Genomic DNA, 19,249 nt, shown 5'->3' on the forward strand with positions numbered 1-19,249 from the left:
AAGCAGACCCTTCTGCAGGATCCCTGCCTCAGCAGAACCACATCCATCACTTCAGGAGCGCTGCAGCCACCACTGAATGGAACTGCTGCCACCACCCTGACCTACAGGGTGCCAGGTTGTACCCTGACTCTGGCAGTGTTTCTGAATTATTGCATTTATTTTAATTTTAATTTTCCTATCAAATAGCACTTCTGACTTGCGATCTCCCACTGGTTTATTTTGAGACTAGCACATATTTTGGCTCCCAGTGTGGGACCCGTCCTGAGAGAAGTCACAATTGCAATTCTGTATTACAAAAAATGTGCTTACGTGGGTCTTGTACCTTGCTCTCTATATTTTTCTGCACAGGGGAATCTACCTGCCTGTTCCAGTGCTCCTGTTCAGACCAGGCAATGGTATGAAAATTGTTTTATTGGTTTGTTATGTCTGTTGCATGATAGGCTGACTGAGGCAGAGCTTGGAGGAGGAAAGTGAAGAGGGGCATCAGGAACTGAGACAGGAGCTTAAGGAAGGAATTCACCACGTCTCACCAGAGGCAAGAGTCTCTGCCATTAGGAGCAGATGTCCCTGGCCAAGGAGAGAGGGTACACCCCACAAGGTAACCTCTGTTTTTTTCCTTCAGGAGCATGGGATGGAAAACCCACCTCCTCCCTGGCAGCCTGGGTACGTGGACTGAAAATGGAAACATCTGCCACGAGAAACTCAGCCAGGGTCAGAATTCTGGACTGTGTAGGAATGATAATGTGAGTGATTCCCTTGAAGGGACCTCAGGAACATATTTACAGGAGGAGATCCATGTGGACCAGGGCCAGGAACAGAGGGGCCTGCCTCCAGCCAGGTGCAATAAATGGACAGTGGGATCTGCTGGACCGTGTGGATCCCACGGGCCGGCACCTCTGATCCACAGAGCTATTCCAGCTCAGGTACCCTGACACCACCAAGGCGTGTGGGAGCAGAACCCAGCTCTGTCTCTGGGGTGACAGTGGGTTTAACTGGGAACGAGTGGCACAAGCACCCAGAGGTCCCTGCATCCTCAGCATACAGTGTCTCAGAAACGGGGATTTGGGAGACCCAAAAGGCATTTTGGGGTGGCGGCTGCAGCCACAGAAGACACCAGAAACCTGAGTGCCCTGCCTGCTCTCTCAGCTGAGCCCTCTGAAGGACAGCAGGTACCAGCAACACTTGACCATCAGCAATTCCTCATCATCGCACAAATGTATGGTGTGGAACATCTCAGCGTGGACAAAGTGGGGTTTTCCCCCACTCCCCCTTAATTAAAACAAAATAAAAACCTAAATAAAAATTCTCTCAAGTTGCCTCTGTCATTCCTTTCCATGAAATGATCTGGGAGCTGTGACAGACACGTTGGGTTATTTTCAAACTAGAGCAACTTACATCAGGTCATTTAATTGCCTGTGAGGGGTTATTGCAGGACATTTGGGGTCATCGGAGGCCCCGATTGGGGTTACTTCAGGTCATTGGGGTCATTTGAGGTCACAGGGGTTACTTGAGGTCATTGGAGAAATTTTTGGTTTATCCAGGGGTTACTTGAGGTCATTTCAGACCCCTTTTGGGGTTACTCGAGGTCATTGGAGGCCCTGACTGGGGTTACTTCAGGTCATTGGGGTTATTTGAGGTCACAGGGGTTACTTGAGGTCATTTGAGAATTTTTGGATTTTTCCAGGGGTTACTTGAGGTCATTTCAGACCCCCTTTGGGGTTACTTGAGGTCATTGGAGGCCCTGACTGGGGTTACTTCAGGTCATTGGGGTTACTTGAGGTCATTTGAGAAATTTTTGGTTTATCCAGGGGTTACTTGAGGTCATTTGAGGCCCTGAGCGGGGTTACTCGAGGTCATGGGGGTTATTTGAGGTCATTTGGATTACTGTAGGTCATTTGAGAATTTTTGGATTTTTCCAGGGGTTACTTGAGGTCATTTGAGAAATTTTTGGTTTATCCAGGGGTTACTTGAGGTCATTTCAGACCCCTTTTGGGGTTACTCGAGGTCATTGGAGGCCCTGACTGGGGTTACTTCAGGTCATTGGGGTTATTTGAGGTCACAGGGGTTACTTGAGGTCATTTGAGAATTTTTGGATTTTTCCAGGGGTTACTTGAGGTCATTTCAGACCCCCTTTGGGGTTACTTGAGGTCATTTGAGAAATTTTTGGTTTATCCAGGGGTTACTTGAGGTCATTTGAGGGCCTGAGCGGGGTTACTTCAGGTCATTGGGGTTATTTGAGGTCACAGGGGTTACTTGAGGTCATTTGAGAATTTTTGGATTTTTCCAGGGGTTACTTGAAGTCATTTCAGACCCCCTTTGGGGTTACTCGAGGTCATTTGAGGCCCTGAGCGGGGTTACTTGAGGTCATTGGGGTTATTTGAGGTCATTTGAGAATTTTTGGATCTTTCCAGGGGTTACTTGAGGTCATTTGAGCCCCTCCTTGGGGTTACTTGAGGTCATTTGAGAATTTTTGGATCTTTCCAGGGGTTACTTGAGGTCATTTGAGACCCTCCTTGGGGTTACTTGAGGTCATTTGAGAATTTTTGGATTTTTCCAGGGGTTACTTGAGGTCATTTGAGACCCTCTTTGGGGTTACTCGAGGTCATTTGAGGGCCCAAGCGGGGTTACTTCAGGTCATTGGGGTTATTTGAGGTCACAGGGGTTACTTGAGGTCATTTGAGAATTTTTGGATTTTTCCAGGGGTTACTTGAGGTCATTTCAGACCCTCCTTGGGGTTACTTGAGGTCATTGGAGGCCCTGACTGGGGTTACTTCAGGTCATTGGGGTTACTTGAGGTCATTTGAGAAATTTTTGGTTTATCCAGGGGTTACTTGAGGTCATTTGAGGCCCTGAGCGGGGTTACTCGAGGTCATTGGGGTTATTTGGGGTCATTTGGATTACTGTAGGTCATTTGAGAATTTTTGGATTTTTCCAGGGGTTACTTGAGGTCATTTGAAGCCCTCTTTGGGGTTACTTGAGGTCATTGGAGGCCCTGAGAGGGGTTACTTCAGGTCATTGGGGTTATTTGAGGTCATTTGGGAATTTTTGGATTTTTCCAGGGGTTACTTGAGGTCATTTCAGATCCCCTTTGGGGTTACTCGAGGTCATTGGAGGCCCTGAGCGGGGTTACTTCAGGTCATTGGGGTTATTTGAGGTCACAGGGGTTACTTGAGGTCATTTGAGAATTTTTGGATTTTTCCAGGGGTTACTTGAGGTCATTTCAGATCCCCTTTGGGGTTACTCGAGGTCATTGGAGGCCCTGACTGGGGTTACTTCAGGTCATTGGGGTTATTTGAGGTCATTTGGGTTACTATAGGTCATTTGAGAATTTTTGGATTTTTCCAGGGGTTACTTGAGGTCATTTCAGACCCCCTTTGGGGTTACTCGAGGTCATTTGAGGCCCTGAGCGGGGTTACTTCAGGTCATTGGGGTTATTTGAGGTCATTTGAGAATTTTTGGTTTATCCAGGGGTTACATGAGGTCATTTCAGACCCCCTTTGGGGTTACTCGAGGTCATTTGTGCATTTTTGAATTTTTCCAGGGTTACTTGAGGTCATTTGAGACCCTCTTTGGGGTTACTCGAGGTCATTTGAGAAATTTTCAGTTTTTCCAGGGGTTACTTGAGGTCATTTCAGACCCCCTTTGGCGTTACTCAAGGTCATTTTGGACCCCCACTGGGGTTATTTTCGGTCACAGGGGTTACTTGAGTTCATTTGAGACCCTGAACAGGGTTATTTTGGGTCATTTGAGTTACTTGAGGTCATTGGAGCATTTTTAAATTGATCCGGGGCTACTTGAGCTCCTTTGGGATTTCATGACTGGGAAGCCCAGTTAGCAGGCCCAGTTAGCCCAGTTGGGTCTGTTCTTGGGCTCTCCTGTCCATCCCATGCAGCCAGGCCTGCAGGGACAGCAGCCAGGACAGCTGGACACAGATGGACCCATCACACTCGGGTCGAGGTCACTGTAGCCCCAGGGATTTGGAATTCTGGGCTGGAGGAAAAGGATGGGAGCCCTGAGCTCTAGGTAGCCACAAACTGCAGTGATGAACGGGTTAATCCAAGCTGTCAGTGTCTGCTGTTGTTTGTTTTTTTTTTTTCCCCCTCTGGATTTACTTCCCCCAGACTTAGAAAAGTTGGGAGGGGCTGGTTCAGGTGTTCCAGGCTGTTAGGAAGAGTTGAGGGAGCAAAACCTGGGGTCTGTAAAGGCAGAGTGAGGGAGGGGAAGGGGAGGATTGAGAGGGAAAACGTGTGCTGAGCTCCTCAGAACCAGCGGGGTGGGTGCAGCTCGGGCTGTGGGATGGTTTTGGGCAGCCTGGCTCCTGCACCTCTGACCTTTGGGGTTTGTTTCCAGCTTCCAGGGGGGATGTGGGGCACCCTCCCAGGACCGTGCGCCCTCTGGAACACCGAGAGACGTGTGCCCTGGTGATCTCTGCCTCTGTCCAAGCAGAGCTGCAGGACTGCTCTGCCCCTGTAAACCTCGGAGCTTTGGGTTCTCCTCAGGTTTATTTCAAACCCACGGCACGGTCTCCGTGAGCGCGGAGCCCCAGGGCAGCTCCCCCTGCCCTCCTCCAGGAGAGCAGAGCTGCAGCACGGGGGAGCCTGGCCCAAGGTTTTATCCATCCCCAGCAGGTGACAGCCGGGGGCCAGGTCCTTCCTGGGCAGAGGGAAGCACACGCTGGACTCGTTATTCCCACCCCTTTTCCTCCACCACGCTGAACAAGTTCTCTCTTGGCTGCCCTGCTCTTTTTCCTGAGCATCCTCTCCTCGCCTGTCTCATGTCAGGACAGCTGAGCCATCCAAATAAGCTCCAGGAATCCCCCTGGACAGACACTCGGGGTTACTGGACACGGATTTAACCCAGCGGGAGCCGGAGATTTTCCAGAGCGGGCGCAGCCCTGGGCACAGGGACGTGTCCCAGCTCCTCCATCAGCCCCCTCAAGCCAGAATTTTTTCCCTGTTACCCTCAGAAACCTCAGCAGCAGCAGCAGCAGCAGCAGGCTGGTTCCCAAGTTCAGCTGCAGGGTTTGGTTTGTTTTGGTTTGGTTTTTTTTTTTGCTTAAGTCCTACTGCTTCCTTTTCCTGCTCCTGCTCCCAGGGCTGCAGCTCCCACGAGCACCTGAGCAGGGTAAGGGAAGAGGAAAAGCTCTCAGCAGGGCACAAGTGCACCCAAATTCCAGTGCCAAACACCTTCCTCCCATGCACAGATAAAACATCTCATCCTCAAAATGGGCTTTTACCACTGGAACCTGCTGGAACACCCTGCAAGCTGAGAATTTTAAGGACTTTCTGTGCTAACGAGCACTAGCCCCCAGGAAAACACTGCTTTTGACCTGAAGCCGTGGAAAAACCTCCAAAATTAAGTAACAGAACTAAAATCATGAGTGTGCAACTTAAATAAAAACGTGTAACACCACACAGTAGAAAACTTAGAGTTTTGAAATACAGCAATATATAGAAAACCAAATGAAGACTTTTAAGAGCACAAGCTTTGTCTTTCTTTTACACCTTCTTCTTCATAAGTCTAAGCCATCTTGTTTAATTGAATTTTTAAAAATCCACATTGCGGGTCACAAGCTGTTGGTTATTGGGTTAAAAGCAAAAAAATAATTCAGGTGTCCGTCCTTAAAAGGCCTTGTAGGAAAAAAAAGGACACACCTCCATTTTTAGCTCGTTAGCTGAAAGTGCTGTAAAACCCACTGCAATATAAAAAAAAGAATTGATCAACATCTAAATCCAAACAAAACATATCCTCTCTTGCACATTTAATCCCAACTCTAGGGGGAAAAAAAAAATAAAAATAATTGAAAAAAAAAAAAGGGAACAGAATGCACATTGTGGGAATTTCAGTTCAGCTCAGAAGGAGGAAGCAGCCCCCCGGGTTTCCACTCCTCAGTGTATTCCTGTGAGCCTAAAATGCTCCATCACATCCCCAGAAAGTGCCGCTTGTGCCACTCCACCCCTGGACGAGCCCTGGGAATCGGGGTTGGGTTCCAAGCCCACACGCGAGCCTTGTGATTTTTGAATTCAGACACTTTGTCTGAGCTCCTCCTTTGATCCGCTGGTAAAAGAGAGAAACGGGGCGATACATCAGGCGCTAATGGCGGACATGAAAAGCTCAGGTTTTCTTTTAAATCGATGCTAAATGCTCAAATGAAGCAGTTTTACCTTTCTCCTCTTTGAAAATAAAGTCACCCGTGCAAACGGCGCGCCCAGTTCCCGGCGAGATTCCCAGATAAAGCCGCTGATAGTGGAAGCAGTCGGGAACCTCTAATTAACGCTACAGAAAACTGTACTTAATTACTTCTTAAGCACTTACATCTGCATAAAGTTGCATTACAGCGAATACATCACCATTTAAATCCATTACCTGCCCAAAAACACGTATCAAATTTGCATTGCAGACGTCTTCATCCTCTGCTGCTTTGTTAATCAAAAATGTCTGTACCTAAATTACTCCGGAATGCGCAGTTCTGTCCGGCTTACTCACCAAACAGTTCCACATTAAACAAAATAAGCATTATAGGACAAAATTACAATAAAGCAGGAGGTGGAGCTCCTCAGGGTAGTGGAAATTATTACCAGAGTCACCGGAATGACTCCACTGAAATCTGCAGTCAGTGACAGACTTCATAAGGCAACAGAAAAGGGAAAAAAAAAAAAAAAACAAACAAAAAACAAACGAAAAAAACCCCAAGCGGTTTGGTGCTAGAAAACCGATTTACAACCGTTTCCTTCCTTTTCCACCTGGAATTACTAAGTGCTGATTCGACTGCTCAAGTGATGAGCTGGAGACACGAAACCTGTTTCGCGGGGCCCCGAGAATTCCCACAGCCAGTTGCCTTCCATGCAAATGCTCGTGAGTTAATGCACGCAATGGATTTCTAAGTTCATCCGAAGCCAAGTTAATGAAAGGCTCCTTTAATTAAACGCAGCTTTCCGTGCTCGCTTTCAACCTGAGCGGCCGAATGGATACGCAGAGGCGCTGCTCCCCTCAGTCCGAGCGGTCAGGGCAGCCTTTCCCCAGCGCCAGGCACACAGAAAAGGACCAGGACGAGCCCTGTGCCACGGAATTATCCCTTAATTATCCAGTGCCATCCGGCACTGCTGGGTGAAGGACCAGGGAATCCCTTCTGAACTCGACCTTCTTCGGGCTCTCCTCAAGGACAGGGAGCACTGCCTCCCGGGGCCTTCAGCTGGGAATAGCAAAAATAACAACAAGAGAACAGTGCAGCTGGACAGACGGACGGGATCAGGCTGCATTCCCACATCAGCCTGGCAAGTACAAAGCTGCTGGAGCAACGGCAGGGCTTGGCTTTTTTGGGCGCGCTGGGAGTCGCGGCCAGGAGCTCTCCCTGCGCGTTCCCCGGCTGGTTAAACTGCGCTTTAACATCACTTACATTAATGCTGACATTAATGTTGACATTAATGCTTGACATTAGCACGGGGGGCTAACGAGGGGTGTCTTACAGGGGAGTAAAAGGGCAGGAGGAGCCACGGGAGACGAGGGGGGGCAAAAGAGCGGGGAAGCCAAAACTCTCACGGCAAATTCCGGGGAGGCGACGGCAAATTCTGTTCCGTGCCCTGCAGAGGGGATGAGGAGCGCAGGCCAGCTCCACGAGCACCAGAGAAACCCACGGGCAGTGCCAGAGGCCTCCGCTGGGGTAGCACAAACATCTCTGTGCCAGGACGGGGAGATGGAGCCTTCTCCGCTCTCTGAGCCGTGCTGCCAGCTCCACGCTGCTTCCAGAGCAGAAATCCCCTCTCAGAGGCAAATCCCTGCTCCCTCTGCACCTCGGGGGCCTGCAGGTGAGTTAGGCAGCCAGTCAATCGGCACGCGTCAGGTAGGAGGATCTCAGGATGCCCCCCGGATCCCCGGCAGCGTCCCAAGGGCCCTGGGGTGGCGGAAGGCGTCCCTGGGGCTGGAAGGAGCTGGTCCTTAAGGTCCCGTGCAGCATCCCAGAGCACTGGTGGCTACACGTAGGCATGGCCACCCCTGGCCAACCCTCCTGCCCGGGCCGGCCAAGGGCGCCCGGGGCTGGCGGCCGTGCCGGCCCGGCACCAGCAGTGACAGTACATGGCTCCAGCGGCCAGCAGCAGGCCGCTGCTGGCCCAGCCCACGAACAGGGCAGCTCCCAGCTCCCGTTTCAGCGGCGCGGGCACCCGGGGGTCGTAGAAATCCCGGACGATGCTGCCCCCGGTCCAGGACACCGGGATCAGCGCCAGCGTGCCCGCGAGCAGGAAGGCGGCTCCGGCCGCCAGGAGGAAGGCGCTGGCGGCCCCGGGCCCGTCCTCGCTGCGCTGGGTGTACTTGACGCCCGCGATGGCCGCCAGGAAGGAGAGGACGGCCAGCCCCACGGCCAGGCACATGAGAGCCCGGAAAGCCTCGAGCGGCGGCGGCAGCGCCAGCGCCGAGTCGTAGAACTTGCACTGCAGCCTGATGCCCAGCTGGCTGACGCAGTCCATCCACAGCCCCTCCCAGACGGTCTCAAACACCACGATGTTGCCGTCCACGTAGGCAGAGACCCTCCACTGGGGCATGGCCGTGGCTGCCAGGGTGCCCACCATGCCCACGCCGCCCAAAATCAGCCCGGTGATCTGGAGCACGCAGCAAGAAGTCATGCTGCTCCCAAAGGTGCTCCCAAAGGTGATCCAAAGTCACTTACTCACACAAGGCACGGACAGCAGGACAGGGGATGGCTTCTCCTCGCGCAGCAGGCCGGGTTTCCGGGCAGAGGCTCGCTCCAGCAGGTGGAAATCCGCCCCTGACTGCTATATTTATTGGCCTCGAGATGCCCTGCGAGCGCAGCCCATCCAGCCTGGCAGGTTTGGGGCCAATGGCAGCCTGGGAGAGGTGGGGCAGGGCCGATTTCACTGCTCCTCACGGGGTGTCTCGAGTGCTGCTGTAATTAAGCCAGCGGCAGGGATTCGATTTAAGGCACCTAATTGCAGGGCTAGCAATTTCTCAACTGCGAGGTGGCGGCTCTGTTGCAACCCAGTACGGAAAGCCTGAGCTTCCATCTGCTGAAATATTGTTTGAAACGGGTCGTTACAGTCGTTCTTGCAACCAAAGCGGAACCTGAGGCTCGAGTGGAACTTTTTTCCCAAGCGCTGCAGCCCTGGGAAAACAGCTGGTTATTATTTTTCCTTTAGATCAAGCCTTTAAACAGGTACTTGGTACAGACCCTCAGTGTAGATTTCTCGTTTTGACCGAATACAAAAAGCCTAATCGTGGTATTAGAGGACAGGTACAGGGAGGCCAAGGGTTCCAATCAACACCAAACTGGCCCACCAAAGACAATAAATGCCCCCAGAAGTGCTGTAGAAGGAAGACATATCCTGGCTTTTTTTTTTTTTTCTTCATGATCAAAGCCAAAGCTAAACCCATGGAAAGGGAATTGTCCAACCAAACCACCCACAGACCAGTTGCCCCTTACAAGGAAGGAAGTGCCAGATAATGCAAATTATTCTGTATAATGTTACCTTTCCTTGTGGGAAATGCTCCCAAGGGATCTGGGCAATTCAGCTTTGAGTCTACAACCAGGAATCTGGAAAGAAAAAAAATGAAGTGTCTTCAGCTGAGGCGTGGAACAGAAATAAATCCATCATCAGGTTTGTACTTAGAGGGAGAAGAGTTTTCCATCACTCTTCCACAGACTGCAAAGAAGAATTCTGCGATGCAGAAATTGGAGGCACTTTTTGCTCCGTGCCACAAAGAAATGAGCTGGAGCCAGGAGCCAGGGATGGATCTACAAGAAACTCCCTTCTCTGGCAGGATGCTGCTCCCAGGGAAGAGCTCTGTACACAAGCCCAGTGCTGCTAACCCTGAACACAGTCTCCATCATCCATCCTGCTGGACTTCCTTCACCTCTGAATCCCCCAAACTGTTTTTTCAGGTTTCTTATTTTAACTCCAGAGCCAACCAGCAATCAATTTACTAGGGGAAATCCCTCTTAAAGCCAGCATTCAAATGCCTTTTTTTTTTTTTTTTAAACAGAAAAACTCTTCGTGCAAGGTTTTCAGACAGGCAGCTGTTGAAGGTGAACACAGGCCATGCCTAATGCCCTGGACCTATCCTCCTAAGGAAATAAATAACAGGAATAATAAATAAATTAATAAGTAAATAAAAGGAAATCCCTGCTTACACCTGACCAGCCTTTGGAGGCCTCCTCACTGTGCATCATCCCCCTGCTGCGCTGTGTGAATGCTCCCCTGCCTCAAGAGGACAGGACCAGCTCTTATGCAAACACGTCCACCCCAAAACCTGCCTTCAGAGGGGAAAATGGGACTGAGGGAGCACGGAGCCTTTGCACCTCCTCTCCCCCCGGATCTATCTTGGATTTACATTTGCTCTTCCCTTCAGATCAGGATGCTCACTTGAATCTCTGCCTGGGGCACCACCTTCTGTTCCCTCTCTGGCTCTCAAAGTGCTGATGCCCCTCGAAAAGGAAGAAGTAGAGCGTCCCCAGTTCCACAGGAGCAACAGAGCCTGGCAGTGAGCCTTGGTGTTTAATTAGCTGTAGGCATCAATAATGTAAACACTGAACTCCCTCCCCTAAAGCAGGATTGATTCCATCCCCTCCTGCATCCTTCTATCCCTCCCTTCCCATCCTTCCATCCCTCTCTGCATCCTTCCATTCCTCTCTGCATCCTTCCATCCCTCTCTGCATCCTTCCATCCCTCTCTGCATCCTTCCATTCCTCCCTGCATCCTTCCATCCCTCCCTGCATCCTTCCATTCCTCCCTGCATCCTTCCATTCCTCCCTGCATCTTTCCATCCCTCCCTGCATCCTTCCATTCCTCCCTGCATCCTTCCATCCCCTCCCTGCATCCTTCCATCCCTCCCTGCATCCTTCCATTCCTCCCCTCTGATGGAGCCTGCCCTGGACAGCGAGGAACCTGCTGGCAGACTAATGAGACCCCACAGTAATCAAATATTAAACGTTCTTCCGAGTATTCAACCCACTAAACTGCTTCAGGCTTTACAAGGAATTTGTCACCTCCCCGCCCGCACACGGGGAGCAGGAAAACCTGACAGAAACAGAAACTGCCAAAAGAAAAAAAAAAAACAAACAAACAAAAAAACCCCTGCTGTCTTACCCTGCTGCTTACAGACAGCACCTCCAGGTGAATTTGGGGGCTTCTGGGGGCACCGAGCTCTTGGAAATACAGTGAGTTCCCAGGGCAGCACTCTCTGCAGCTTCCCCTGGGATGCTCTGTGTGGGTTTGGGGCTACCAACCTGAAAAGGGAGAGGAGGAGCAGCCAAAAAACAACCCGGGGAGGGTAAATGAGCCTGGGGGTGAACGCGAGGAGGCTGACTGCTTTTCTGGAGGGCAGCTTCACCCACCTGAGCAAAGGAACATTTTCCTCCCCTGCCCTGCAGGGTGTGCAGCTCTCCCTGGAGAGGCTCCACTTCTTCCAGGGGATGATGGGCTCCACTTCCATGGGCACCCAAGGCGCAGGAGGACGGGGCAGATCCCCTGGCTTCACCTCTGAAAGCAGCACTGCTTGTTATTCCCCCGGCAATTCCTCTTGTCCCTGAGCAGTTGGGAGGTGGGGGGGTGTGAAAAAAAAGGGTTTCACATCATAAACTTCCAATGAAATATTTAAAACGTACTCCAGAACGAGGATGCTGTTCTCCATTAAACACCACAAATTGAATTATGCACCCGGTTCGGTCAAAGGCAAAATTCCATTGATTTCTGGGGTTACTCTGTTGTTAATTGGTTGCAAAATTCTATTAAAATATCGCTGCTACTGATTGGTTTGGGTCGCTCATTAAATCAATCTGTCTGGAACCGCTTATTCTTTTACTTGGTTCTCTACATTGCTGCTTGTCATGGTGAGATGATCTTAAGGGGAATAATGCAATTTAGCCAGCCTTAATGGGAGCTGTGGGCAAATCCTGTGGCTGTTTGTGTTCCTTATGCCAATAGACCATGCTGGTGTGAGTGGGTCTCAGCAAAAATCTTGGCCTGATTGTACAGAAGACCCTCATATTGAAAAAACAAAACGAAGCAAAAAACAAAAACAAAAAAAACCCAAAAACAAACAAAAAAACCCAAACAAAAATTTTATAGATATATATATATATATACACACTCCACAGTGTCTGTGGTCTGTGCAATGCTGGAAAATAAATGTTGTGAGCCACGTGTTTGCTACCTCTAAAAGAAGGTTTGAATGAGTTTGACCTAAATGGGCTGCAAAGGAAATATTAACTTTCCCTGAAAAGAGGATAATTAGGATGTGCATAGAGAGCTGTGTTTATTCTCTAAAATAAGGGATATTTTTTCATGTATTTCAGCTTACCTTCCTCTGCTGGATAAACTCTCCATGCAACCCTCCATTAAGCCTACAGTAAATCAATCCCTTAGTGAATGCTTTTCTTTTAAACCATTATTATCTTGTCTTTATTCACTGTTATCCCTTTCCTCCCAGGCAGGGGAAAAAAGGAAAAAAAACCTCAGCAGCTTAATTCCACTCTTCATTTTGCAACAGGCCAGAATTTCATACCATGGTCTAATTCCAAGCCCTTTATTACTGTTTGTAATAAAATGTACCCCAAAGCAAAAGCAGAGCCACACAGCCTGAAACCTGTTCCAAAATACTCCCAAAAGAAGCCCATTTAGTACCAAAATAAGCCAAAATACTACCAAAATACTACCAAAAGAAGCCAATTTAGTACCAAAATAGCAATACTGAGCCCCCATCCACAGCAGAGAGCAGCAAGAGGCCAAGGCAGGTTCTCATCACCCTAATCCTGAATCCCTCTGGAATAGCTGGAAGCAGCCAGATCCCCTTGGGATAAATGTGCCTTCTGAGGCAGATGCTCTGAAGTGGAGAAATTACTTTTAAAAAAATAATAAAAAAGAAAAAAAAAAAAAAAAACAAAAAAACCACTGTGCTGTGATCGTGCTCAGGGATGGACTGGTCCCATCAGGAAAACCCTGGTGCAGTTCCTGGGGGGACACTGAAATCAGGAATATTCCACCTCAGCTCAGTGGTGAAGTTCCAGGGGAAAGCAGAGGCAGCTCCCTGCCACGGAGCCTCTGCTCCCAAAAACCATTTTTAGTTCTGATACTTTGGGGAGAGCCCAGCCAGAGACAGGATCCAGGGACAAGGCAAATCTGAGGGATGCAGGGAAAAGCAACCCCAAACCTGGAACACGTCTGCAGGGGACCAGCAAATCTGCAAAACGCTGTGTCAGGGGGAGAAAGGAGACCCAAATCTGCCAATACCTGTGCAGATATATAGATATATAGATAATAGATATATGGATATATAGATACCTCCAGACTGTCATTTTGCCCCACACCAAGCTGTGGGAACAGGCAGGATTCCAGAGATATCCCATAAAATGCCAGGTGAAGATACTTGTGAAAAGCAGAAGAACAGAAACCACAGGTAAAAATATCTCAGGGGGAAAAAAAGGCCCCCAGAAAGGCAGGGAACAGTAGATCCTTTTTATAAATGCTTACAGCTATGAATGTACATGCGTGAAATATTCAGCCTCATCTCTGAATGTGCCCTAGCATGGGAAATAAAAACCCAGGCATAAACTAGGATGCTTTTGTGGCAAAACTGAACCCCAGATGTTAGGAGGAAACCTAATTTGTTGCAGGGTAGAAGAACAATTTAGGACATAACCACCTAGATACTGAAATACAAGGCTGCTGCTAACTCATCTGAACCAAGAACCCATTCCCACCACTAAAAACATCCCTGAGTTTTCCCTGCAGGAAGAGAGAGGTTAAATCCCGCTCCCCCGAGGAAAGCCTGGGAGGAAGGAAAGGGAAAGGGAAAGGGAAAGGGAAGGATAAAAGATAAGGCCATTTTAGCATGAATTCATTTTTCCTTTGTTTTTCTTTCTTTTTTTTTTTGGGGGGGGGGTGGGGGGGAGGCAGTTGCAGTCACAAATTCCCATTTAAGGCTGAGGAATGGCTGGAAAAGGGAAGAGGACTGGGTTTAAATGGGATATTGGGAAGGGATTCCTGGCTGAGAGGGTGGTGAGGCTCAGGGGGTCAGGCGTAGCTGGGAGAGGAACAAAATCTGCTCAAATTAATTCTGCCTGGCTGTTTCTCAATTCCCCTCTCACGCAGGGTCCCCACGGGGGATGTTTGGGTTCCAAGCAGGGCAAGCTGAGGGGTTTTTTGGGTGGAAGGGTGATGCTGCACACCTGAGCTCAGGTGATGACGTGGCCATTCCTCTCCAAGTACGATGGAAAATGTCCCTGCAGCCCCAGGAGCTGCGGGAGCAGGAGCAGCTGGACACCAGAGCCCTCAGACACCCTGGGGCTGGGCGGCCGTGCCACATCCTCAGGGATCTGGGGCTGCTTTCGGGAAAACGTGGGACATCTTGGCACAGCACGCCAGCAGCTGCCCTGGCCTTGTCCTTCCTGATGGAAAATGAGCAAGGAAGCCTCAGGGAGAGGTGAAGGGCTGCAGCCATGGGCTAAAGGCTGCTGCTTTTGGAAATCCCTCTGGAAAGGATCCTTTAGAGCTGCTGCTTTGGGAATTCTCTCTGGAATCCATCCTTTGGGAATTCTCTCTGGAAAACATACTTCAGAGGCTGCTGCTTTGGGAAATCCCTCTGGAAAGGATCCTTTAGGGGCTGCTGCCTTGGGAATTCTTTCTGGAAGCCATCCTTTGGGAATTCTCTCTGAAAACCATCCTTTAGAGGTTTCTGCTTTGGGAATTCTCTCTGGAAGCCATCCCCTCCCCGAAGAGGAGACTCCCAAAGTGTCCCCAGAGACACAGAGCTGCTCTGCTTGTTTGTACTGGCTGCGTACCTTAGGGAAGCCTTGGGAATGCAGCTGTTTCCTGATGGCAGTGCTGCCTGTCCTCCCGAATTCCCAGAGCAGCAATTAGATTTGTGTAATGTCCAATCAATACTTTATCCCCTCTCTGCTGCCCTGGACAGCAGCATCCTCTCCCTGCTCGGTTCTGGAGATGGAAAAAGGAATTCCTACCTCGGCCGTGAAAGAGCTGCACCGGGAATTCCTGTCCCCAGCACCCAAATTGTCACCCCTCGCTGTCGCTGTCACTCTTTGTGCACTTACTATATTTACACTGGTTAGCTTCATATTTCACACAGCCTCACACGGGGAAAAGCTTTTCCAGCCAAGGGCAGGAAAGTCTCCCTTACAAACTCTTTGGTTTATCTCCCCGAGAAACAGGGGTGTAACTTAAATGGTGTTGAAGTGGAAGGCAGCTGCGGAGGTTGAGGGCGATTCCCATCTGTGCATGTCCCAAATTCTCACACGGCGCCTCACGGGAGGTTGATGCCTGATCCTGGCACTGCAGCACGCCAGATACTGCCGGATTCGCTCCAGGGAAATCACTGCACTTTAGCACAACACGGTGGAAAATTAGGAACACGATCACTGATGCCTTGGCCAGCGCTGTGGGGTTTTTAAAACTAAAGTCTTCTTTAATTAATTGATCCCAGCAGCAGAGCACTCTTTATTTCAGGAACTATCTTCCAGTGCTCCCAGTTCCAGCTCCGTGTCAGTCCTGCCCTGTTGCCATTTCACACCCACTTTTCATGAAAGCCAGCTGGACAGGGGGATCATGGAGTCAGACAAAATTCCTTGGCTTGGAAGGGACCTTAAAGCTCATCCGGTGCCACCCCTGCCATAGGCAGGGACACCTTCCACTGTCCCAGGCTGCTCCAAGCCCCCGTGTCCAGCCTGCTCTTGGACACTTCCAGGGATCCAGGGGCAGCCACAGCTGCTCTGGGCACCCTGTGCCAGGGCCTGCCCACCCTCCCAGGGAACAATTCCTAATTCCCAATATCCCGTCCCCCCTGCCCCCTGGCACTGTGAAGCCATTCTGCCGTGGTGGCAGGGAACAGAGCCCCCGTGCCAGCCCTTCCCTGCCTGTTCCCCCCTCCCCAGGCCGAGCCCTTGGGGACAAGGCACGGGCAGCACAGTCCCTCCTGCAGCACAGCCCTTCCCACACCAGTGGCACCAGTGACACTGCAGGGGCTCCCCTCCACGCTTGCCTGGGGAAGCCAGGAGAAGGAAAATTCCAAGCCCTGGCCAGCAGAGCAGATGGGAGAGGCTCAGGGGGTGTGTGCTGGGGTCTCCGAGCAGCACCCAGCCCTAGGACTCTGCTCTCCTGGTGCTCTGAGCCCCCACGGCAGCAGGAGAAGGGGGGAAGCGTGCTGGACTCGCTCACTGCCCGGTTATCACCCACCAAGGCTCGGCAAACCCTGCTGGGACCTGGAGGAGCAGAGCAGCCCGGCAGAGACCTGCAGTGCTTGCCGTGGGCACGTCCCAGGGCCGTGGAACAAACGGCACAGGGCGTTCGCTGCTCTCCTCTCTTGTTCTACAAGCAGTTCTCAGACCAGCTGCTGTTCCTCACCACGAATCCATCACAACAAGGAGGCCGAGCCAAGTGAAAGCTCCTCGTCTCCCCGGGAGAAACTCAATCCATTCCCAACCCTTTTCTGTTCTTAATTTTGCTTTTCTGAGGCCAGCCAGCCTCGGGCTGCTCCCCATCTACCTGCTGCAGGTGCTCACCTGCATCCAGCCCCACGTGAGGCTCCCTCTGCAAAACCAGGGGAAGAGTAGCAGCAGAGGTGGGAAGAATTCCCACTGCTCCCGCTAAAGTGGTACAGAGCGCTCCAGCTCAAACATGGAGCCTCTTTCAGAACAGAGAGTGATTCTGGCTGGAGAGGTGGCAATGAGAGGAGGAGCAGGGAGGATGCACTCGAGGAGCAAATCCAGTCATCCCCGGGGCGCAGGGCTCAGGGGCAGCTCCGTCAGGGCAGCGGGACAGAAACCACAGGCCTTGGAATGCCAGCAAGTAACAGTGAGTCACTGTGCTTCTCCAGACTGCTGGGTGCCACCAACCCCAAACCATTCCAGCCACCTGGGAAGTGCAGGCAAACAGGAACGCCCTCCCCACGTGCTGGATGCACAGGTGGGTGTCGCAGAAGGGTGACAGGGTTACCCCAAAACCCTCCAGTGGTGGGCAGGGGAGGCACGCACACCTCTGCACCCTCTGTGCCTGCAGCTTTAAAAAACCAACCAAGCAAGCGAACCACTAAAATCCCTACCAAAAAAAAAAAAACCAACTAAAAACCTACAACCTAACGAGCAAAGTGAAACAAACAAAAAAGAAAAATACCCAAACAAAGAAGGAAAAAGAAATTTTTTCCCGCTTGAGAAAAATCAGGAATGCTGGCAGAGAAAAAGTGGCAGCGAGGGGAGGCCAGGATATGGGCAAGAAATAAATGAAGCTTGGCACAAAGGGAAGAGGGTGTTAAATCTTCCAAGGGAAGACCAGAACCAAGTAGGAGGTGGGAAAAAACAGAGTCCCACAGAGGAGGAGGAGGAGGAGGAGGAGGAGGAGGGCGTGGATCCGTCCTGTTCCTGTCCTGAGCTGCAGGCAGCAGAGAGGTGAGAAATGCCAGCAGGTCTGAAGCTGTCTGAACAAGTTGCCTGGTGGTGTTTCATCCCAATTTAGGCAGCGCTGAGGGGTTTGTGGACCTCTCCTCCCAACACAAACATTCAGGCAAATCCTCTTTTCTCCTCCGCCTTCCCAGCAGAACTGGCAAAAAAACCCCAACCAAACAAAAAAACCCCCTACAATTAATCCTGAGAGGGAGAGGTCAGCCTCTACAACAGAGAGATGAAGAGAGAAGCTGATGAAGAAACACCAGTCTGAGGGTAAGGACCAAGGAGGAGAGGGGGTGTCACAGCATGGAATGAGTGTCACGGGGTCCTCCCAGGCTGGAAAGGGGCAATGAGGAGCCGTCCATCCCCCAACCTGCAGTGGGACTCCAGTGCCAGCTCATCTCTTTGGGAGCTCTGATGGGGAAAGGTGAGCTCCCTGCCAGCAGCTGGGGTGTGGGCACCAGTGGAACTGGCGCTTCCACCCGAATATTTCCCTGGATTTCCCCAAGGCAACGCCTTTAATACCTGCTGGCGTTCACTGGGAGCTGGTTTGATTCCCTTCTGGTGCCACCAGCTGCTTCACTCACAGGAACAGTGGGCTGGGAGCTTCGAAGCTGAGCGCTGACTTCCACTGCAGGCTCCTGCCGGGGTTCCTGAGGGAGAAGGAGCTTTTTTGGCCCCAGGATCTCGAGGGCTTTAAACCCAAGAGCTCGCAAATGCTGGGGCTCAGCTTTTACCCGTTCCCACCTCTGGATGGATCCCCGCTCTCCGACAGCTTTTTATTCTTCTTGTATTGTGCCACCCACTTTTTGCAGCGAGCGACAGCAGACAGGTGAATAAACCCGACAGAAAACGCAGGGGGAAATGCTTTTCAGTGCCAGGGGACACTTAGGAATTATTCTGGCTTTGAACAAGTGCTGGGCAAAGCAGCAGAGGTGGTGGCATGACATGGAGCCCTCTCAGAGCAGTTTAACAACAGCTTGTCCCTCCCAGCCCTCCAGCACAGTATTTAAATATTTTATCTCTTCCCTGCACTCAGGATTATGTATTAGGAGAGGGAAGGATCTGAAAGATTGTTTTCCTGTGTCCTTGTTAAGCTTCTCTCTCTCTCAAGCCTGATGTCCATATGGCCTGTTAATAATGCAGCACCATAATTTAGCACAGTTTGCCTTCAGATAAATCCCAAAGCAGGCATGGGCCGGGATAATGCTCCCTTAACAGGACGTGCCTGGCCCAGGGGGAGCCAGCAAGCAAATCAAACCATAAACGTGGGAAGGTGGGAGAAAAACACGTGCTATCGCAAGCACTTAAAAAAATTATTAGTATTGTTGTTGTCATTACTATTATTGTTATTATTATTATTATTATTATTATTATGTTGAGATTACATCCCATCGGCTTAAATGAAAAAGGGTTAGGTCTTATTATTTAGTCTCCAGCAGTTCCAGTGAGGTGCAAAGTTTCAAACGGAATGATAAAGGGATTTTTTTTTTTTTCTTTCTTTCTTTCTTTTAGAAGAAAGCTTGTGGTTTTGTCCTAATAGATTCTAGGAAGGGGGTTTCCAGGCATCTGATGGAAGATGGAACGAAGGGGCAACAAGGTTTGGCATCCCAGGGCTCTCCATTCCCCCCAAGGAGAAAGCAGAGATGTGAAAATCCTATCAATCTAGGGATTCTCCCCCAGCAGCAACACTTTTTATTGGATTTTATTTAATTTCTGCCCAAGGGGCACCTGGCCCAGCATAAACTGCTGGAGCACCCAGAGGTAACTGTGCTCCTCTGTGGTCCCCAGCACTCCTGAGCAAGCTGCACTCCTGCCAGCATTGCAGGAGAACAGGAACCCTCACTC

At 50.6% G+C, this 19,249-nt stretch overlaps 1 protein-coding gene across 1 annotated transcript; it reads right to left on the minus strand.

The window, feature by feature from the left end:
• Positions 1 to 7,970: 7,970 nt before the first annotated feature.
• LOC134054733 (claudin-8-like) lies at positions 7,971 to 8,618 on the minus strand. Its single transcript, XM_062510649.1, has one exon. It carries the CDS (start codon positions 8,616 to 8,618, stop codon positions 7,971 to 7,973), a length of 648 nt encoding a protein of 215 aa, XP_062366633.1.
• Positions 8,619 to 19,249: the final 10,631 nt, after the last annotated feature.

The sequence above is a fragment of the Cinclus cinclus genome, chromosome 2 (assembly GCF_963662255.1).
Source record: "Cinclus cinclus chromosome 2, bCinCin1.1, whole genome shotgun sequence".
NCBI classification, from domain to species: domain Eukaryota; kingdom Metazoa; phylum Chordata; class Aves; order Passeriformes; family Cinclidae; genus Cinclus; species Cinclus cinclus.